Source organism: Anser brachyrhynchus (genome assembly GCF_964034855.1).
Source record: "Anser brachyrhynchus genome assembly, chromosome: 9".
Classification (NCBI taxonomy): domain Eukaryota; kingdom Metazoa; phylum Chordata; class Aves; order Anseriformes; family Anatidae; genus Anser; species Anser brachyrhynchus.
The window spans coordinates 10,551,632-10,575,113 of NC_137703.1; the positions used below are offsets into that span (position 1 = coordinate 10,551,632).

The 23,482-nt window shown below is 41.0% G+C and overlaps 2 protein-coding genes across 22 annotated transcripts in view; one reads left to right on the top strand and one right to left on the bottom strand.

Moving 5' to 3' along the window:
* Nucleotides 1-3,278, top strand: part of DRC9 (dynein regulatory complex subunit 9) — a gene marked incomplete at its 5' end in the record, with an annotated part of 21,804 nt that extends 18,526 nt beyond the window's left edge. Inside the window, 2 exons of one of the 3 annotated variants that reach the window (XM_080604469.1) lie at nt 170-307; nt 1,671-3,278. In XM_080604469.1, the coding sequence (XP_080460595.1) occupies nt 170-307 (138 nt within the window). In that variant the 3' untranslated portion in view covers nt 1,671-3,278. Of the gene's footprint in view, nt 1-169 lie in introns of all 3 variants that reach the window. The other 2 variants (XM_080604470.1, XM_080604471.1) reach the window with 2 other exon arrangements.
* LRCH3 (leucine rich repeats and calponin homology domain containing 3) overlaps nt 3,146-23,482 on the bottom strand; it is a 67,551-nt gene continuing 47,214 nt past the window's right edge. For 7 of the 19 annotated variants that reach the window (XM_080604453.1, XM_080604442.1, XM_080604458.1 and 4 more), the window contains 6 exons: nt 17,599-17,647; nt 16,982-17,095; nt 16,239-16,357; nt 14,621-14,758; nt 12,340-12,417; nt 6,780-10,104 (listed from right to left, as the gene is read on the bottom strand). In XM_080604453.1, the coding sequence (XP_080460579.1) occupies nt 9,904-10,104; nt 12,340-12,417; nt 14,621-14,758; nt 16,239-16,357; nt 16,982-17,095; nt 17,599-17,647 (699 nt within the window). In that variant the 3' untranslated portion in view covers nt 6,780-9,903. The other 12 variants (XM_080604445.1, XM_080604441.1, XM_080604456.1 and 9 more) reach the window with 4 other exon arrangements.

A 23,482-nucleotide genomic window follows, 5' to 3' on the forward strand; every position in this document is an offset into this window, starting at 1 on the left:
TTATACATGGAAGCCTTCAGTGTACTCAGCAGAGGCCCAGCTGCTGCTGCATGGGCCAGGGCTTCCCCTCTGCAGCTGGGAAGCGCAGGAGAGACGCTCTGTCCATTTTACTGTACCCGGATTTCCCCTGCAACCGATTTCCCCTAAGACCTCTCTCTCCTACTTCCAGCTGCAGGCCTGGTGGAGAGGTACAATGGTCCGCAGAAACCTTGGCCCCTACCAGAACCTCAGGAAGAGTCGAGAGAAGCAGCTGTTAAAGCAGACAAACAAAAAGGATAAACCTGGAGCAAAGAAAAAGAAACGATAAGTAAGAAACCCAGCCACAGATGCGCTCCGGGGCTGCTGCTGGGTAGGGCGCTGCTCTCTGTGTGTCCATCAGGACAAAATAAACCATGTAATAGACCTTGGGCTATTCTAGAGAACGTAGTTCGTGACACACAGTTAAGGTGAAGCTCCAGTGACTTGAAGCTGTCTTTGTACAGCAGAGACACTGCTTCCCCAGTAGTAGCTTTATGGAAACATTAAAACTAGTGGGATATAATCCTATGAACAGCTCAGTGACTCACCAGATGAGGAGCTCTGCACGGAGAACCTCCTTTGCAGTCCCCCACAGCACTGGCCATGGAAACGATGGTGTTTGCTGTGGCTCCGGCAGCTCTGAGCGAGGCAGGGAAGCCATCACCCACATCTGGGCTCAAGCAGCGCTCTCCCCAGTGTCAGTGCCAGCGTTAGGTCGGCCAGGGGAAAACTGCTGACACTTTGCAGTGTAAACACGAGGGCAGGCGAAGCATGCAGGTTTCCATTCCCACAGCCCTGCGAAGTGTCAGCACATAGACAGAATAGCTCTCAATGCCCTCCTACAGAGGGAAGCAACAATGGAAAAAGACAGCTGGCCGCCCTGCCCAGGGGAGCTGCTCTGTCACAGCCGTACCCACCACCGACTGCGACCTCCGTGCAGGGATGTCAGGCAGTGGGCAGGGAACAAAGCTGGGGGGGAGCAAAGTTCTGGGTTTTTTTTTTTGGCCCTTTCTCCTGACACCACTGTCACTCGCCTACAGGTTTGTGCACAAAGCAAAACTAGTCCTGTGGCTGAGCCGGCTGCTTTCTGACACTCCCGCACAGGGAAGAGAGCTCAAACCATACAAACTCATCCCCATCTGTGCTTTTTGTGACCAGCCTGCGCTGGCTCCATCCGAACATCCTTGTGTCCAGGCTGAACTGTGCCAAAAGCTCTAAAGTTCAAGCAGGATTACTGAAATCACGAGCAAAGAGCCTTTGGCTCAGAACCCTGTCTGAAGGGAAGGGGCTGGTGCCTGCCTATCAGGCTGAGCTGGTTATCAAGGGAGCGCTGAAACTGCAGACACTACACAAACTCGAGTTAGAAATATTGGCATTGCTACTGGGGGCACTGCTGGTTAAACCACAATGCGTTCCCATTCCAACACGTACCAAATCCATGCAAATGCTCACTGCTTTCTATGGTCCCCACGGGGCGGCAAGAACAGGGGTTACTCCAGTCCCGAGCTGGCAGGAGCAAGCTAAGACTGGGCTTACATCACACACCTCTACCACGGCTCCTTCTTGCAGGGGGCACTGCAGAGCAGTCAGGGCAGGTACGTCCCTAATTCTAAATCTCCTTTCTTATGCTTATGTCTTTGCTTGCTTTTCAGCAGAGAACAAAATATAATGGAATCCGTACAAGTCCTCCTCAGCCTCTGCCTGGCTCCCTGGCAAGCCCCCGCTCCAAGCAGGGTAACACAGCACTTGCACTTACATCAAGTGCCCCAGAGCTGCAGTGAACAAACCAGTAGCAAGTTACACACTGCACTGGATCATAATTCAAAATTTCAATTTCAGTACCTAATATCTTGAAAACAAGCAACTCCCCCCAACCACAAATTGCTTGGGCACAGCAAAGCACGCTTCCAAACTTAGCAAGCTGCAAACCCTTGTGTAATAGGGAAGGGGTACTCCTTCTTTCAAAAATAATTTAACAAAAAACTATATCAAAGCAACGGTGGAACTGGCTTTGCTGTTCTGCTAAAGTAGGGGGTACCAAAATCCTTGGAGTCCCAAGGCGAGCATCCTGGCTGCCAGGTGACACTGCCCTGTAGACAGGGGCAGAGGTTTTTATCCTGACCTAACCCGCGTCAGCTTACCCCTTCCAGGTGAGAACAGCACCCTCCTGCCTGCAGACTCTGCTCGTGCTGCCATCCATCCGGATCCTCCAGGCCTTCTCCGCTGCATCGGCCGCTCTCAGAGCCACCGCTCTCCGTATGAGCCTCACCTTGCTGGGTTGGAAATCAGAGCGGGCTGCTGCTGCTTGGCTGTCCAGCTGCTGAATAAGGCTGAGCACCCCGGTGACTGCAGCAGGCAGCACCATCCCACAACCCGGCAGTTTTGAGGGACTTTGCCAGGGTTGGCACATTTTTTCCAGCTGCGGAGAGACAGGATCACAGCACACACCCGAGGTGTTTTCTGCAGGAAGTCCCAGCGATCAGGAGCCCTTTGGATGGACTGGTTTTCCAGGGACATGAATGGAGGAGAAAGAAAGGCAGGAGACAGAAGCTAGGGGAGAAATGAAACCTGGAGAGAGCTGGGCAGCCCTGAGGAAGGCAGGAAGGGAGCTGAAGAGGAGTGAGTATTTTGGCTAACAGGAACAAACCTTTCAGACACAGGGAGGGGACAGGCATGAAGCACAGGCACACATTTTACAGACTGAACTGAGGCAGGACAAAATCAAGCAGAAGATGAGAACTGCAAAGAGCACCAAGACTGGCAGCAAACCGCCCAGGCCTTGCAGGTACATTTTACTGCTTGGTTTGAGAAGGTTTAAAAACAAACAAAAACACAATGGGGGGGAAAGGGGGGAAGAAGGGGTAGAAGGAGGGAGTAGCAAAGGACTCTGAACAAAATTGTTGCTACTCAGCATCTAGGAAGGGCTGAAAGCACCTCCAAGAAAGTTTCTGGTGTGGCTACACAAGGCGTGTAAAGATGCTGGATGTTTTCTATCCTGGTTAACAATGAAAGCTAAAGAAAAAGCAGGTCCGTTAATTGCCAACTCGATGATGTGGAGGGTGGATACGCACACCTGGCACACAGGATGTGACATTCATTCATACAACAGAACATCAGGAAAACGTACTGTAGTTCATGTAAGTCTTAAAACTTTATTTCAAATTACCCATGGTTTTCTTTTATATTATTAATGTGCTAGAAGTTCACACTACTGGCAGAATACAGGCAATTTAAAATAAAGTGTACAATATTCAAACATATTTATACTTAACAGACTTAGAAATTATGGAATGTATTTACAGACATACAGCATGGGATGAAGCTTTAAAATCCTTTACTCTATTAATTACACGTTTACACTGTTTTCAGAAATAACAAAATTAGATTGCTTTGTAAAACATCACAATATTTATACAAAAGAATTTTTTAATGTCCAAATTCACCATAAAAGTCCTGTTTCTAAAACATTTTTTCAAAGGACCACTTATAGCTACAAAAGGATAAAAATACCATTTGCTGTTGTGTCACTACCAAGAACAACAGAGGAGTTCTCGGTGCTGTAAAAAATTGTCTCTGATCTATTTTAAACAGGCCACCAAAGCTCCCCCCCTTCACAAGGGGGAAGAATCAAATCCCAGTTGCTTTGACCTGATCGTTTCAATGCCATCAGGGACTCCTGAGTGCCAGTGCCACTCGATTTCAAGTCTGTGACGCTGCTGAGCCTCAAATGCTGCTCAGTGCTCGACACCGTTTGAGGGAGGATGGTGGAACAATGGGGTCAGTATACAGACACCGGCAAGCACGAAACACTCAGCTGGATTCCTCCCACATCCTCCAACACAAATGCCCCAGAAAGGAAAAAACAATCGTCTCTTTAACACAAAATAGAATTTTATACACAGTTTCTTTAAAATATTCTTTTCACTGGACACAACAAAAATTGCACATAAATACACTAAAAAAATCTCCCAACCTATTTTGTAAAATGAAACTGAAGTTGTTTTTTTTTTTTTTTTTGGTGTAATACATTAAATAAGCCCTACAATGAAACTTCAGGTCTGGATTTTTGTCCTAAACATCTGGTCAACATTTAGTGTTTGCCGGCATGAAAACACAAGACTATAAGGGTTAAACTAACATGACCAAATACATCTGAAACCGGCAGAGCGAACTGCTGCTTCTAACAAGGTAAGTGATACTCGGACATACATACAACTATCCCCGTCATGCAAACACTGCTTTTCACATGAATTCAGCTGCTGTGCGCATGCACTCACTGCCTGTATATGTGAGTAGTTGTTTTAACCAGACAATAAAAAGTGGCTGTTTCTTGCAGTTCAGACTCAACTCCCCACCCCATTAATTCCTAAAACCTAGTATTAATGAAATGTCAAGCTTCCACCAACCTGAATACTGTTAAGTTTTATTTTCTCTAAGTGCTGGAAGCTGGACTGAAGCACACAACACACCCTCTCACAATCCCCTGACGGGAACAGTTTAGTTTTCTTCAAACAGGAACATTTAAATAACCTACGAAGGGTGCGCTGTTAAAATGTAACGTGCCTCTGTATGATACAAATGACCTAATGTTGAAAACTAAGATGAATGCAGTGTCCCCCTCTTTCAAATTACCTGAGAGACGAAGACACAAGAAACATTTGTGGGCTGTACTGCTTGCTGTGAGTGGCACGATCATCCGCACAACAAACTACAGCAGAGACTTCTGACACTCGTGTAACCGTTCAAGAATCACCAACAGGCCTTGCAAGGGGAATTAAGGGAAACACAAGAGCTACGTGAGGAGGAAAGCAGGTCTGCATGGGATTGCTCTCTTCTCTACACATTGCAAGTTACTGGCATTTGCATTTCTTGCAGAGCTCGGGGCAACACGCCAGTTAGCATGAAAAGGTTTTTTTTTTCAGCTGTGCAGTTTGAAATACCCTTCACACGTGCTTAACTTGCACCATGATCAGCCAATGCCAATAAGAAGCAACTGGAGTCATTGTGTGAACCAGGGATACAACACTCACCATGAGTCCTGAAAGCAAACATGAAGCAAAACGGTGGAAAAGAAACTGCAAATCTGAAGGGGAGAAATCCAGCTAACGTTCTTTGTCAGTGTTCCTACGGCAGGTTTACTTCAGCAAAACTGGCTTTTAGCTAGCCACTTCCCAGTTCTTCTCCTTCCTTTGTCCCCATGCAATCCTCTCGCTGTATTCTGCTTCAGATGTACCTCCAATGCCTGATGTTGGTCCCAGACCCCATACGACACGTTAGTAGCACGCTGTTCTGGGATGCTTTAAATGGGTCAGGAACTAGCAAAAGAACTGCATAGGTGGAGAACTGGATTTTACAAGGTCGTTTTTTTGGGGAAAAAATGTGTTGTGACTGATCTGGTCAAGCTTGGCCTTGTCACTGCGCCTAAAGCACAGAGCTGGTCTTTGTTTTGCAGGTCAACTTTCAAGCAAAACCCAAAACTTGCCTGCTGCCTCTCCCATTCCTGTACATTGAATTTCCATTTTCTTGGTAAAGGAAGAGGAAGAAAGTAACGGTAGTTTTGTAAACCAGTGCATCTGTGTGAATACTATGATAAAGGCTTGTAAGTCCTGCCAAACCCACATGTAGAAGCTACCTTCTGCAGGATTGCTGTGTTAACGATATGCAGCCCACCGGTGGAAATTCCCTAACTGTGTTCTTAAAACAATGAATTTCTCAGTGGCTGGGACACTCACCAGTGCTGGCATGTCTGCATGGGATGCTCCAGCCCCTTCCAAATGTATTATTTGATAACTGATTTCTAATGACCTGCATGGCAGGCTGTAATTCTTCGCACTGCAGTGAAAACACGTACGTGATTCTTGACATTCATTTGAAAAAAATACTGAGTAACCAAATGCATCCTTACCTGACCAGGAGGGGAGATTTAAGTAGCTCTGATTTTTTTTTTTTTAATTACTAAAGTATTTCTTGTGGAGAAAACATGCAGTACTTTTTCCTTTGGAGAAAAAAAAAATCCCCCTTCGAATATTAAGTAACGAGGACATGCCAACATAGGTGAAAGCTGCACAAGGTTTGATTCTTATGAAACACTGTGCAGGTTAAGATTGTGTTGCAATATATATATATATTAAATATATATATTTATATAATGGAAAGAGATGTTCTCTGGAGGCAAAGAAACTCCCTTTCTTTGAATCCCAGGAGGAAGGAATGAAATTTCATTCCCCTTGTGCCCACTGCAGCAACATCCTTTTTTTTTTTTTTTTTTAAACGAATGAATTCCTGTAGGAACAGCTTTCCAAACAGCGTACACCAATGTCTTCAAACTACAAGGTCAGTTTCTACAGCTGGCTCCAACAGCTAGCCACTGCAAGTCCCTGCCCTTCTCACAACAAAACTTTTTTTTTTTCCCAGTAGGGGGCAAAAATATCAATAATAAAAACGTTATTGGAAACTGTTGTGATCTCCAAAAAAAATGGAGAAACGAAGCAAAACATTCCTGTCAGGAATCACGGGAACTCCTTTCCTTAGGACAGAGCTCTGTGTGTGTGGATGCACTGCATGGGCAGTAAAGTCTTGACGTCCTTCTGCTTAGCCAAGGTAACCCAAAAGGTCCCGGAGGTCTTTACACAGCAGACAGGTGGTGAAGCTGCTGCTGCTTTGGGGGTGCCAGCTCCAGGAGCGCCTGCACAGTCACAGCTACCTGTGTCAAACCTTTCTCTTCTAAAATATGCAGAGGCAAACATAATTGCTCCTGAATGGGGAACAAAACAAAAGACAAAAACAAAATGGATGAAAAAACACTCAACCGAAACGAAAAATTAAGCAAAAGGAGGCTGAAATATGAAATGTTACGGACAGCTAGCGCACACACACACAAATGAAATGAAATTTCTACTGGTGAATAAAGAACTGAACGTGATTAATCAAAATAAGAGTTCTTGGGCTAATCGTGTTTATCAGGCATCGTGCAGAAAACGTGTATGAATAATGAGAATTTGAAAAAGGATTATAGGAAAACTGCGAAACAGCAAAATCCTTTATCTCTGCTCACACTGAAATGGCAGCAGTTTATGACACCAAAATTAGACTGACTTAAGGAGGGGGAAAGCTTCGCCTCAACATGAATCTGCAGAGGAGAGAAGGAACCACGGCTTCCTTTCCCAAACATAATTGACTTTTTGAGAGTTGTCACATAGCAAGCCTTGTTCAGTTACCAAGTGAATACCAACTTTAAGGCAGAGAATGAAGTACTAATGTGTGCCATGGAAACACTGTGCAACAAGGCTACCAGGAAATGTCACGCTTAAAATCAGTTCTCGTAAGGAGATGTTGCACATCTGAGATCCTTCTGCCCAGGAACATATATATATTCCTATATATATATATATAGCCTGGTCTCGATTTCCCAAATTCCTCGGGAGATGCATAAAAAAAAAAAAAAGGGTTGTTTTTTGAAGGAACCCACTCGACTTGCTTCTGTGTATGAATACCTTTGATAATAGATGTAGAAAATGTAATTTCTCCTGTTCAAGGCAATGAGAAATTGATAGTGTTTAAGGGCAAATATCCCTCTGAGATTATGTACCAGTCACTACTGCCTTTTTTTTTTTTTTTTTTTTTTTTTAACCTTTCAGAGGGCAGCCTACTTAACAGGTCACTTCCACGACCATTCTGAAGAGTAAGAGTAATACACCAAGTGCAAAAAGAGGTTTCAAATCGTTTATTAAGAATTGTGCTATTCTCAGTATCAGTGGATTTAAAGCCTCATCCTACATAAATCCTTGGCACACCTGGGCCATCCTCACCCCACAACAATCATCCAGAGACAGGATGCATGTCCAGCAGTCCTCTGTATCTCTAGAAATCACCAAATTGTGTCCTTCCTACAGAGCTGCAGAGATTTCCCTTTTCACATGTTATTTCCACTGCAATATGAATTTTCCACTCTTTGCATCTTTACTGATATTTTTTGATATTAAATCCTTCAGAATAACAGCAGCCAACACACCTCCCACAAAGCTCAGAGTGGAGAAAAAGCAAATTAACCCAGACAAATTCTTGCAGTAAGCCAGACGATCAAGCCGAAATGCATTTTTCTTTCAGCAAAATTGTTATTTTGAAAAAAAAAATGTGCTTTTTGAGAAATACTTGTAAACTGGAGCAAATATTTATCATTTTTCTTATGTATGCAAGTAGATAAGGGGGAGAAGCTTTGGAATGACTCCACACCACAGAGACAAACAAAATTTAAAGACTGGAAGGCACTGTTAGTGTAAGACCCCTTGCAGCTTTTATCACAGTGTTCATTAGAAGAAGTTAAGAAACATAGGAACCGAGTTCATTTCAGTTCACAGCAGTAAACAGTGCAAAAATAGCTTGTTGAAAAATAAAATAATCTCTCCCCCCTGCCAAAGGTCCCCTCTTGCAGCAGAAATGTTTTGCTTGGACAGAACGCTTTGTGCCAGTCACAGTGTGGTTCAGGAAGAGGGCATTAACTCCTCTACTTGCTCCTTCGTTAAATACTCATTTTATGTTACAAGAGCTTGTGAGATCCATGTACACAACACATCTTTACTGGTAGTGACCTCATCTGCAGCCAAACTCCTGCGTATCTTAAACCGTGCTTCGGAGTTTGTGCCAGGTCAATGCTGGAATGCTAACACCACTTGGACAGGGCTTACAGGCCATTTACTGGATATTCGGATATAGCAGAAATTTATTGAAACAACATTCAGAACAGCCATTTCACTTAACACTTACCTGTGACTGAGCTCTGAACGGAGTTCCCTGAACCGACCTACACTCTGAGGAGACATGGTCTTTTGTACGTGACATGAGGAGGGCCCTGAAGTTTGGAGGTGTCCCTGAGAAATGCATTAAAGAGCCAGGATGCTTCTCCAGGGGAGGGAAAAGCTTTGAGTGCTGTGGAAGACTACCTGAATTTTGTAAAACAGTGAAGAAGGAACTGAATGTGCAGCCAGGACTTGTATTTCTGCAACTGTGTGATATACAGGTTTCTGAAAATGGCTGGATAGCGGGAAGAAGGGAATAAGCATAGTCTGGGGCTCCTACAGCTGAGTGGCAACTCAAGAAGCCTTCGTTAAGTTTTAGTCAGAGCACCGTAAAATGCTGCAGCAATCCTGTGGCATCCAATAGAACCTTAAAGTTTTCTCCTTCTGTGCCAGAAAAGTTCCCTCCGAGTTGACAGAAGAGCTTACTCTCTCCGAAAATTTCCTGCTTGACCTGTTACGAAGCCCAAGTAGCTCAGGATTCACTGAGTTATTTTAAAAATCCTGACTGAGAAGTAATACACCAGAGTCTACAAATGTGAAAGTTGTATCTCCTCAGAAGCAGGATAAGGAGCTAGAAAAAAAACCAAAGTCTTGTGGACAAAACCTGTCAGACCATGTCTCCTAAGACTGTGAGATCTCATCAAGAACACTAATGTTGAGAAGAAATACTTCGCATTCGTTAACATTTTTCATCAGATAATCCTGAAGCAATTTACCAAAGTGGTGCAATTCCTATTATACAGACAGGGAAATCGAGGCACAAACTGACACTGCAGTTTTCCCAGTGCTACATCACTCAGCAGCAGTCAGACTATAGCACGCACCTACACGTCCCTAACCCTCAGTCCCTTGCTCTAGCCCATGGACAGCACTTCCCCCCCTCGCGTTACATCTGCTAAATATCACACAGCAAATACAAATGTGAGTTATGTCACAGATGGTGGTGTGGACACACCAGTGTGTTTCCACACCGTACTTGTTACCTCTATCCCATAAGTGGGAAAGAAAGCGCTTCGTACGCGGGGTCTTGACAAAACCCCAAATCCTTTACCAAGCGCTGGAGGGAGGAAGCAGCGACACTATCCTTCAGCTAGAGAAAAAAGACCCAGCGATAGACCATACAGAGCGTTAGCATTAGAGTACAGTAAAACACCACAAAGCCCCAGAGCTGAATGGAAAGGGAGACAAGACTGGATTCTTCTGAATCTGTCCCCAGGGAAAGAAGAGTCTCAACTGTTCTTTTAACGCTGAGGTTTAGCTGAAGAATGTCAGAAGGGGAACAAAGATTGTCCTGTCCAGAGTGTGTGAGCAGGAAGGGAAAACAGACAGAAAAAAAAGGTCAGTTAGCCATAGCAACATCCACGAAGCAGTCAGACATCAGACATTTCAGATACATCCTACATGTTCAAGAAGCACATCACAGCAGGTTAATTCTCCAAAAGAATCTGTATGACAAAGAACGCACTCAGTGCAACTACCTGGAGTTCAGTGAGGTATCTGTCACCTGTGTGCCTTAAACGTGTACCAATCTTTGCTGTTAGAAACACAGCAGTGTACATGTGCCTTAGGGACAACCATTTTTTTCAGAGGACTGCAGCTTTTTGAGATGCTTTTGGCACCGAGTACTCACACTGTATCTTAACTAACAAAAACAGTACAAGGCATTATTTGTACGTAATTGATGCTCCAGTGCAGTACTCTACAGAAACATCTGTTACAAATTACAGTTGAATCTATTACTAATTAATTTGTGTTCTATAACTATTCCCACTGGGTACCATTTGCGTCCCTTTCACAGAGGTAACTGCTGTAAATCAATCAACTAGATGCACACGCCAATCTATTTAACTTTGGTTTCTTTTGATGCAAGAGCTTTAACTAGCAAAGTCCTACAGAAATAGATGCTTCACTGTGATGCCTGTAATTACCACTTTCTAAAGTAGTTTTTTACATGAAAAAATTTTTACCTCTTAGAAGGTAAGTATTTCTACATAGATCCATACTTCCAGAAAGCCTTTCTTTTTTGTAATTATAATTTAAATGAAAGGAAATACCTGCAGGCATCTTTTCAGCAAAGAAATATATTAGGCTGCCATGCCATTCTTTCATACAGGTATCTTACCGCCTCAGTAGACATGTAATATAGGTATGTCAGAGCAACTTTAGAATTCAGCTGGGGGTATTTCAGTAAGTTTCCCCAGAGACATTCTCCTTGAACTCTTTCACATGAAAGCAGGAGAAATGAGAAAAATGGACGGACTCTAAATAGTAGCTGTAGCAGATGTAGCAGACAGGGTCTATAGGGGAATTTCTGCTGGAGTGTTATTTTGTTTTGTTTTTAAATGTGGGTCATTTCAGTGATCTGCTTTGTATTCTAACCCGACAAAAGTTAATCTACTTATCTGAAGACAGCTATAAATAGGGAAGCCAGGATGGAATTGAACGATTTTGCCCCAGAAGAATTTATATTGTACAGTCCCTCTGGAAAGCAAAGTCTCAACTTTCTTAGAGGAACCAAAATAGCGAAGAATCTCAGAGCACTAATGACCAGTTTTGACTCCCTACCATGTTCCAGTGACATTCACCAGTGAGCCATGTGAAATTGCTAGACAGCTCAATAAATATGCTATCCGAAAATCCCAATGGCTCAAACACCTTCCAGCAAAACTATCAGATAATACTGCATGACTGACTTGAGAGCATTGCTTTTAGAAACAGCACGGAAATGAGTCACTGGATCTACTCTTCTCTTTCATAATACAGTAAAGAGCACCTACAACAAAAACACTAATACTTAGCAGCATAAGAAACCAATCCAATTAATGCACTAGAAGAAAAATAAAGAAAAACATGACGTATCAAAATTATTTGTACTGAGACAGCTGCTGAATAAAACAAAGTTGGAAGGATAGGACAGTATAAAACACGATAGATGGACTCAGATTATTTTATACGTTCCTACCTCCTAGCTCTTCCAGTTTCAAAGAGAAAAGGAATACCAGAAGGTAAGAGTTCTACCACTGGTACATAACAAGAAGAATTAGGATCTATGCAAAGATAGCTACCACCAGAGAAAGGCCAACAACAGTGTGACTTCTTAGTAAGACAGTACAGATGCTCATGTAAAAGGATTATTATGAAGGAATGCCAAATGTTTTAGAATGGAAGTAACACATGCAAAACACCATCCAAATTTTATCCCACCCAGTATCTAATCTTGAGAAAACTTGATTGTTTTTAAAGATGTACCTTGCAGTTCTAAAGGCAGGCTCAAGCTGCATCCAACTATTAAGAACTTAAGGCACATCAGTAAGTGAATCAGACCTCTATATAGACTATTTCCAACTTTATTTTATTCTGGAAGACAATGCAACATAAGTCTGATCTACATAGTATGGCATACCTCATACCTGAACCTTCCAAACTTTTAATCATCTTGTTTTCGTAAACTCTTTCAAGGAAGGTTTTATTTTCTGGTCATACAAAACCGTACCTGAGACGTAACAAGAGTAACAGGAATATGTACCTGAGGCACTCCAATCCTTCTGCAAGCTTCCAAGAAATTCTCCACATTTCGTCTGCATTTTGCCATCGTAAGTTTAGGCTGCAAAGGAGGCAGGCATAGTGTTCTTAATTGGAAGGATTTCTTTATTTAAATAAAACTCTTAATAAATCTCTTTGCTAAAAACACACCACACCGAAAAACTTGTCTAATTCAAACCAGGCTCTGTTGCAGTTTCAAAAGTTAAAAAATTTCCAAGCCAATTTAAGAATGCTGGATGTTTTTTAAAAAAAAAAAAGACAATTCTAACCTGTGCAATATTTGTATTCAAGGTGTTACATAAAACAGGCTAACACTTTTAATGACTGAAATATGATACTTAAAAAAGCATTCTGAATGAAGCACACACACACGTAGCTCCTGTACTGTGATTTCCAAGCGATTTCATGATATGAAGCAATCTGGAGTTTGTTCTGGATCACTACATTATACAAATATTTCAAACTTTATTTCAATTAACAACAATAAAAATGAAGGCTAGATGAAACCAGAATTTAATGGAATAAAACTGGAATTGAGACTTGCTGCATGTAAGCCTGTTGCAGGTGGGTTTAATACAGCTGCTTGAGTTGAACTCACTGGCATTTTTTTCAATTTTTTTTTCTCCATAGTTTTTTCTCCATAGTTTTCTCTCACCGCTACACAGACATACCACTGCACAGGCTCTGTCTTGTTTCTATTCTTGAAGCTTATTCTTTTCCAATTAAAAAAGACACAAGCTTCCTGTTCTTTTGTACAAGCTACCCACAGTCTACATAGCAGCAGGTGGCAGCTTCTACGAGTTCGATATTTTTCTGTAAGTGGGGGAAATGTAGACCGGTGGTGTTTTTCCTCTGTCCCATCAGTGTGCCATATTTCCCCACCAAGAAAGCAGGTTAAAGGGTATCGCTGACTTCTTCTGAAGGACGAAGGGAATACAAAGATCCCACTGTAAGTGAGGAAAGACATGATGCCGCTTCTGCTCCTGGAGCCGCCCAGCTACAGGCTGCCTCTTCCTTGAGATTTCTGACAAAGCCATGATTTAATTTGTAACACAGAATATGCCACAGCACATAAAACCAGGCCATTGAAAAGATATTCTTAATGACATGAGTCTTCTGAATAGCGGCTGTATGCCTCTTCTCTTAATGATTCCACGATCTGCCTAAAATGGCGTGTCCAGCTCAATCGTTCTCAAAATAATGAAGACATCTGCTTGTTCACATAAATCCAAGCGAGAAGAACCACAATGATACAGTATGCAGCAGTGCCAGTTCAAATTCCAACACAAAAACTGACTCCAAAATAAGTAAAAGCAAACAACATGCTTGTTTCAACTTCTTCCCCCAGGAGAAGTTTTTTTTTCCTCCTTATTTACATAATTTTAAGAAAATGTGAAGGTGCATAACAAGCATTTTGTCTCTCCATGCTACCTTCAAGTCGCTGATTCTAAATATTTTCACTGAACTTTAACCGCCAGAGATTTTTTGTTTTGGTTGAGATTAGGCAAATAATTTGTCAGCATGTCACAGTTCTTGCCTTTCTCTCATTCTACACTTTCCCTATGTGATACAGAGTAATGCGCCTATAAATGTATTATCTTCATTGCTTTCCAGAAACACTGCAGTTAGACAGGGTATTTCAAACTTCTCTGTGTACTTCTTTTCTTGCTCTGAACAGCCCACAAATACAAAGTAAACTTTTTTTTTCCTGTTATCACAGAGGTATGACTGTATTTATTTTGTTCCAGGAGATGGTGTTCTCCAAGCACATGCAACTGTAGCTCAAGTGTGCTCTGCTAAAATTCCTAAGTGGAGAAATTTATCTTGCTGTGAAATGGACACAATTTGGCTTCTCTGCCCGTTTGTGCTCTCTTGTGCAGTGGGATTGTAAGTATTGTAAAGAACATTACATTTCCCTGTTTTCCTGAACTTCTCAGAACTTTGATCTTCTGAAATATCCCCCTTCAGTTTTCATGCTGAACTGTCTTTCATTTCATTAGTTTTCAAGTTAACATAGCAAGGGCTTGAAAATCTTAATGTTTGCTTAAAATCTGTATGAGAAGTAACTTTATTTAAATGAAACAAACCTAAACATAATGCATTTTTAACGAAGCTACAGACATTGTTCAGACAAAACAGACAGTTATTTTTTGTCATGTATGATCACAGATGAGAATGATGAATTTAGCACTTGCCTGGATTACAGAACTTTGCAAGATGGCATTTTGGACATCTATAAAATACTACCATTATTACATACTTACAACAGCAGGTGAGGGGACATGGATGCTGGGAACAGACCGAGGACGCACATGATTAGCTAAATGGCACAGAACAACACCATCGGTGAGAGCTGCTCCAAGATCACTGGGCAGTGACACTTTCAACCGTGATTCAATATTCTGTGAAAAACGAACGTGGACACACAAAAGTAAGAGCTGTTTCCAATTGTTTCACTCTGCAGAACATTTTATAAGAGGCGGAAGCATTTGCATTACAACTTTGTCCTTCCTCAAGACACTACTGAACAGCTTTCTGAGCAATACACCAAGAAAGGTTCTGCACAGCACCGGGCCAGAGCTGAACACAATCTGGGAGCAGCTGAGTTCAATGACGAACAGCTTTCATTGCACAGCACAGGCAACTAATGCAACCTTTACTCAAAAATAACGGAAGTCAGAGTCTAAGAACAGTATTCCTAATCCTACACATTCTCAGTGAATGGTTCTGCCAGAAGAATTGAAAATAGAGTTTGGGGGTTGGAGGACAACACAGCTAACGAAAGTCTCTGTAAAGAAAAAAACAAACTACTTTGTGCCAATAGTTTTAAAAAACAAGGTAGTTAACAGTTGTTTCAGGGAATTTAAATCAGGCATTTCATCTTATGTCGTACGTTGCGTGAGTTTCTCTGAGCTATGCTGTATCTTAAATTTTAGGAACACAAAAGATTTAAGCTTACCCACGAAGCAGAACAAGAGAGACTGCATACAAAGCATTCCAAGATAAGAGATCAAAGGCTCTACAAACATCAAGTTTTCTTTCATTTTACTTAAGAGAACTTTCTCTTCAGAGAAAGCAGACTGTCCTTACTTCAAAATTTGCAAAGAGAAGGAACTCTCTCTGTCCATCTGGAACGCTTATGGCTTTTAAAATTGGCTTTAACAAATAGGAATTCTTTTTTCTTGAGAAAGCTCAAAGCATTAGAGCACTTCAGGGAAGCCCTTCATGCTCACCAGAAACACGCCTGGGGCAAAGCAGAACAGAGCAGTACCTTAATGGCACGTGGCACATTCACCACTGTACCTGGGCACAAACCAGGGCCTACTGAGCCTAAACAGACAAAAAGTACAAGCACAAGGAATATCCATGCTACAGATATTCTACACATAACTAAGGTTAAGCTAAAGCAGGAAGCAATGGGTGGATTCAGAACACACAAGGACACCACGCTGTCAGCATTACTGGCAGGAGCCTCTGCATTCCGCTTGCTTTTCTGTGGGGGCTTTACAGCTGAGTTTTTAAAAAGTGGTTAAAAGGAGGACATTGTGGGAGCTTTCCAGAGACTTCCTAACAAGTGGGAAGGGTGATAAGGAAGAAAGTACATATTTATTTTAAAAACACAGATCATTGGCCGTTCAAAAGCAATAGTCAGGACTGTATATTCTACAGCACTTAAGCTAATTTTACTCCCCCACAACAAAGTGACCACCATTGCATCCATCTGAAAGAAACACTCAGATGGCACGGTGCCATTTCATTTTGGTCAACTCCCCGCCATAAATGGTTCATTGAAATCAGTCCAAAACACAAGGGCAGCCTTAACATGATGGCATGCAATGCATTTACCAAGACGTCCACACACTGGTTTCTGTAAGCACTTACCTTACGGAGCTGCTCTATTAGCTCCAGCTCCTCTTCGCGCTGTTTGGAGTTTTGTCTGACTCTGGGGTCTGCACAGTCATTAGCGGGAGACAAGGCGTGTGTAGAAGGTGAAGTAACCACTGAAAAAGCAGCATGAAGGAAAGAAAAGCCAATAAGCATGGTTTGGCTGATTGTCCTTCCCTGCTGCACTACACAGCACACACAATGTTCCAGAAGGGGTACAGCGTATTCCTTTTTTTGAAATCTGTTTCTTTCATTAGCTTATTAATCTATCAAGCTAATGATCTACTAATCTAAATGAGGTGTTCCCGTAACACATGCTCCTTCCCGTTTAGATTTTTTTGTTTTTGATGGCTAATAATCATTCACAAAAAGACGACAAAATTTTGACAGATAAATTACGTTGAAAGAGTTCAGTCTTTCTACAGGAATTGCAATTTTGTTATGTGCTACTATAGCTGCCCTCACCACTTGTTGATGGCTTGTGTGGCACGTCCTTAAGTGTAAGCACAGACCAGGAAGAACAAATTCCCACATTTCCGCAAATATGATAAAAGAATATTTGGCAGCTCTAAATAAAAATTGCTTATTCACGAAGTATTGAATGCTATGTGTCTATAAATGGAACTCTAAAACTAGTTTGGCAATAATGACCCGAAGTAATAGAACAGTGCAAAACCTAGGCAAGGCAGATATTAATAAAATGTAGCAAAACTAGCTAATTTCTGAGCTATGTAACCTACCTTTGTTTGCTTCATCCCTGACAGCTGTTCGGAAAAGGAAACTCTCAGGTCGCTGGGAAGGGTTTCTATAGGAAGGCGGGGCTGCATGACCAGGATATGGAGGGGAAAGGTGGACTAAACAAATGCAGAAAGGCACAGGAAAGGAGGAAGAAGGAAACGGTTAGAGTTTAAATAGAAAATGGGTTCAGCGATGTGGTAAATAAAAAGAACAAAACAAAAATTTTAATATAATGACAAAATAAGTTACATGCATGCATGATAAAAGCACAGAGCAGGAAAAGGCACTCTCAAGGACACTTGCATGCAAAGCACATTCCACATACCTCTTCCAACAACTGTTCTGACTGCTGCTGAATGCATCTGTGGGCCAAAGCTTGCAAGAAAGCCTAAAGCAGCCAAACCCTACAACTCTCCCTGAAGACATGCTTCACCCCTGCTGTCTCTCCCCTCATGTGTTTCCAAGGAGACCCAAATAACCGGGTAAACTATCAAGCACAGCAGTGCCACATACGAAGATGGGAAGCTATGCTCCCTTCTCCTTACAGCACGAATATGCAAGCAGGCATTTTGATCTCTTTTTTTTTTTTTCCAGAAACTTTACTGCCTTTCCCTGTTACCTGTCTGAGTGGTAGGCGAGCCAGGAGAGATGGTAGATCTGTCATCACTCTGTGGATAAAAAAAAAGTAAGAGTATAAATGGTCCTAATCTGGAAAAGCTGTGACCACATTTTCATTTGATATGTTTTAAAATAGGCTCCATCCATCTAAATATCCTTCAGAAAAAAACAAACATGAAAAAACACAAACCACATTGTTCCCCACATCTCATCTCTGCAGAAAGCAATGAAGCTTTTTCTTTTGCAGAAATGACACAATTGCTCTTCTCCAAGGAAAAAAACAAAGATTAAACAGCACTGACAGTGCAATGACAGATCTATATTTACTCTTCCATCTAACCCAAAATTTCAAAGTATTCTTTGCAAAATGGACACAGAAAAGCAGATAATTAAATTAACATGCAGAACTTGCATAACAGCAACACTGAAGAATACACAGCCTCTTTGACATCTTTGGTAATGCAAAACTGCTGTTCACTGAACATCGCTCTCCCTAGAGAAACACATTGTGGTTTACTATGGTGCTTAACATAGGCTGGTTACTCATGATGAATGCGTTCAGTACAGCAGTTTCCACAAAAGAGAAAGAAGTAAAGGATATTCAGTGATAAAAGCAAGGTGGTAAAGAACAGAACAAAAGTATTTTTGATAAAGTCAACTTGGTCAAGAAAAAAAATCGCCTTGTAAATAAAAAGCAACATCAAAGACAACCAAGAACCCCTTGGAGCAGAGATGGGTTACCATGTTTTTATAGCTTAGGCTTCTTGTAGACACAGCCTAAAGCTAAGATGAGGTAATACCTACTACAGTTTAATCAGTTAAATCAGATTCATCCCCTACTTGAACTTTTGGCTAGAAGCTGACAGACTAACACCTGTTAAAACAGATGTGTGGATCCAAGAGTTTTTTGTTGGCTTTATTGGTGAATGATAATAGCAAGAGATACCTTGACAGGACTGAAGGTAGAGGCATTGGGCAGGCTAGTAGCACAGCTCTCTTGATTCAACCCTGAGAGTGACTGAATGCAGAAAGAAAGAGAAGGCAGTAGCAGTGTTAGCAAACGGCTGAAAGGTCACGTGCAAAGGTGGAACCGAGTAAACGAGTTAGAATGGAAAAAGTGGTCATCACGGTCACGTTCTCAGAAACATTCAACAGGCAGAACACAGAAACAACACAAAATGACTTGCCGAACTAAACTGCTTGCAGAGAGAAAAGCCTTCCTACTCTCCTGAACTTTACGGCTAACAAACTTGGGAGATGAAACATTCCTTTTTACACACAAAGTGACATCAGAAGCAGAACTAAATAATAAATAGGTAAGACCTTACTAAAGAAAGACCTGAAGTAATACCTATGCCATCAGACTCCAGACCAAAAAGAAAAGTTTACTCCGTAGCAGTTTGTCCTGAGCCACTATTCAAAACAAAAGCTTTCTTTTTAATGTTTCAAGTATGCTATGAATTTTAGTAAGTTAATTTCCCATCAGTTTTGTAAAATTAGAGAAACTTGCATCTAATGGACTAACGAATACACATTTGGTCTGCCACAAACACTTAATCCCGATCTTTGTGAGTTACAGAGAAAGAAAGATTCTGTGGGTGAAATTTAGCTCTTGGAGAAGACGTATGTGTGAAGATTTACAGTGTTGTCCAAAATAATGTACTGTCAAACTTCAGTTATAACCACTAGATTAAAAACCACCAAAACCAAACAAAACACAACAAATAACTTTTAATGTTTCCAGAATGGGATCTCCAGCATGCCAATATTCATCTGTCACTGACAGGCGGATCTCGAAGGCCAAATTCTGCATCTCCATGAACCGTTCAGCCAATTCTGCTGTTAAGGTACATGCAAGTGGTGCGGTGACACAGCACTGAAAACAACACCTACTATGAAAGCCTACATTTTAAAGATGTAACAGCTGCCCAAATCAAACTTACATCACGGAAAAGCCCGACAAAGGACATGTGGGGTGCTTAAAGTCTCAAGCACTTCAAATAAAAACCTAAGCCTTTCCTTTAAATTTTAATTTCTTCCCCTCTGGTTATTGCAAGCATACTTAAAACATTAACATTTGAGGACTGAATGACTCAAGAACGAACCGATACTTTCTGAAATGGCATTCAAATAGTGTAGTGGAAATTCAGCACAGGAAAAACACACCAAATGACACCTAGAAACTTCATAGATGTCAACTACACACTTTGGGGTCTTAGTATTTTCAAAGGTTTGCAACTATTCTGTCGCTTCAGAACAGCACAGCCAGGAAGGACTAGACGGAGATGCTATACACAAGCCAAGCCTTACACAAACATCTTCAGGTCCTATGTAGACTTAGTAGCTGATCCTCAAAACAGCCTCTTCTCTGTAGCAGTGCAAACATTTTTTTTGTTGTTGTTTGAAGAGTTTCAAAATACCACTTCAGCAAATAAAACATCAGCTAGTATATGCAAAAAGCAACATAAAACAAAATGCTGGTCTAACATTCACAAAACTCTTTATTCCTACATGAAAAGAACAAGACAACCTTGACACAGACTAACAAGAAGTCATCACAATCCACATAGCCACCAGTGGGCAAAGAGAGGGGTAACACGGCACACCATAGCGTAAGACAACCACAACAGCAACACACTGCATGCTCTTCACCTGTTTGCGAGTCCCTGGCCTTCTTTTAATGGTATTGGTGTTATTGTCAATCTCAAAGACAAAGAGAGGCTCAAAGCCATTCTGTCAGGGACAGCAAGGGAAGAAAGGGAGGGAAGAGAGGAAGAAGTGAGGCAGAGAACAACTGTAAGAGAAGGTAGCCACAATACAAAAGGAACCAGGATGCTGCAAATTCAGCCTCACAACACTGCTGCACATGCTGAACTTCAGCTCTAGGTCTAGCTCTGAAGTCAGAGAAACCTCCCCCCAAGCCAGAAACAACCGTAAACAAAGGGGATGCCAAAGCAGAGCCCAACCATGACTCTGTGCTAACCAAATAAAGACATTTTAAGTGAATTTGATTATTAGTTGCCTAAATACACAAAGGGATGCCAACTGTCTGACAGAAAACTCCAGGGAACAGGCTAGTATAATTCACGTCCTGCTTACTTTACTCACACCGTTACTACTTGTAGCACACTGATGCCCCAAAGCCTTATCTTAAAATGTTTCAGAAATCCTGTGTTAACTGTGACTTGATGGTCTCAGGCCACATTTGAGACCACAACAAGAAAACACAACAGAACGAAGGCAGCACAACGTAGCAGTGACACATGGGTTATGGAAGGAAGAGGTCACACCAGCTGTCTGATGCTTATCGAGTGTTTCACAGGCTTCATGACAGAAATTAAGAAATAGTTTGACAGAAAACAAAGGATGGTACCTTTTATATTTGTTTCTGATGGTAATCACCTTGCAACATACAGTATGAAAGGGGAAAAAAAAAGAAGATATTCAGGGAAAATGAGATTCATAAGCAATTGGGGTTGAAAACTTTAGCCAAGTCTGAAGCCTCAATACTGTATTAACAAGATAACTCAATTGTAATGAATGAGCCTACCCTGGTGAGAACAGCAAGCAGGATATGACTAATACACGACTTTGAGGTCTAGTGCAAATTTTCTCAAGAGAGGTCATTGACTATATTCCTTCAGCAAAGTTTTAGTTAGCCTGGCTATTATAAATCAACACAATGAAATCTTGTCAGAGCAGATTCCTATAACCAAATATCCAGATGTCCTATAACCAAACCCCATCTTGCATCAAATCACAGGCATGTTGAAGAAACATAGAAGTGAACTATTAATATCCACAGAAGGTATGGATAGTCATTTTGTAAATTGAAATACTGTCCTCAAAGTGTTTGTAAGTAGAAAGACATGATGAGAGTAACATGTGCAAAGTGAATGCATTTTAATTTGTGATAAAAGGCAACACAGAAGACCACCAAAAGAAACATGATGTAAGATTTAAAAAGTAGATTCACAACTTGAATTTTGTTTTTAAGAAAGTTTCTGTAAAAGCAGTAACAACACCAGAACAGAGAAAAATCAAAATAAAGGAGAGCTCTCTTGCCTTCTACCTACTAGATTTTTTTCCCATTACATCTGGACTGAATACATTGTTTGGAGGAAAAAAAATGCAAGTAATTGCTCAGTTTACAGAATTCTCATCTTTTACTACACCTCTATGTAAGACTCTCCTCTTTTGCTACAAAATATTATTCACACACCTTAAAACTGGAACAAACAGTGGAAAATCTAATGGCACACAACTTTATTATTATTTTTTAATTAGCCTATCTGTAAGTTTCTATATCTAAAAGTTTCTGAAGTTAATAGGTGAAGTTTATACCACTGCATGCAGTCATTAGGCAGAGAGAGAAAATAACAAAGAGGAACGTATGTCAATGGAAAACGTGTACTGAGAACTGCCATTAGGAAATGGTATTTTGATACGAAATGCCCCTATACCTCACTTCCCTAAAAAAAACATCGTAAGAAATTAGATCTAACTAAATTTCAAATCCATAAAGGACAGGAGAAATGCCAAATAAAATGCAAAAATTAAAAAAGGTAAAAGAATTTCAACTCTTACAACAGACTTGCTTTTTAAGCAAACTAATGAACATTTCATTGTTGTTGACCAAGGTTTTGTAATACATTTGTGGAAGAAAAACCCACTACAAATTCATGACCTAGCCAGAGCTTAATGTTCTAGTTACAATAATCACCAGAAACAGCTGTCCTGGCTTATGTCATCATTAGGCACAGTATATATTTCCACTACAATATAGATCTGCAGACCTCAATTCAGCAGTTCAAAAAACCAGTGTTTCATACACCAAAACCACCATGTACAGGATGCGTAGTTTAGTGCTGCTGAAATGAGCACAGAATTAAAAGAAAAATGAATACAGAACTGATCATTTTCAAATCCTGTTCGATCTTTCCCTATCAGCCTGGGAAGGGGTGAGGGAAGAGAGAGAGTGTGTACACGTGTGTGAGAGAGAGAGAGAAGTGCAAGGATTTAACTTAAAGACACAAAAGAAATCAACATGGATGGAAGCCCAGTAAAACAATTTCTGAAAATTCTTAGTCACGTCTACAGCCTAAAATTCAATATATTAATTTACAACAAAAAACACGGATCACACAAACAAAAAGAAATGGGGTCCTTAAAATGTATCTTTAAAATACATTCCAAAGATGAATTCACTGACAACAGAACATCAACATTTAACATGAACCACATCTACTCTCCTGGTTCTTATAACCTAAATATAAAAGCACATTTTTATATACTGATTGTGATCTCTCTAAAAAGGCACATGCATGATCACAACTAAATCTCTCCATAACATTATGAGCCTTCTTTTTCTCCCTCACAGTGCTACTCATGTGATAGCAGGAAAACCAAAAAGTCTGAATAAAGAGACAGTAAACACCTTGACCAACATGTTCTGAAGAGATATATTCTAACCGAGAGCACTGCCTGAAGAAAATTTAGGCAGATAATGGATGCGCATGAATTAAGAAAACAAATCTCAGGCATGCAGTCATGCAACAGCAGGCAAATCAAGTGTATTTTTCTTTTATAGACAATGATTGTGGCATTAATTATAGTCTTTAATTATGCTACATCACTAAGATGCCATAAAAGAAAAAATAGCATAAAACATGAAAGTGAGTACATAAATGTTTTTATTTTTACTAGTGCTCAAAACGGATTATTAAGACATCTTCATCAACAAATAGTAAGAGGGTATGAGGAATATTTCATGACTTTTAGTATTGACATGTACAACAGTTTTTCCCTTTGCTATGATATGGTTACCATGACACTAAGCATTTCTAACGACCAGGTGCAGGATGCAAACGAAGTTGAAGTAGAAG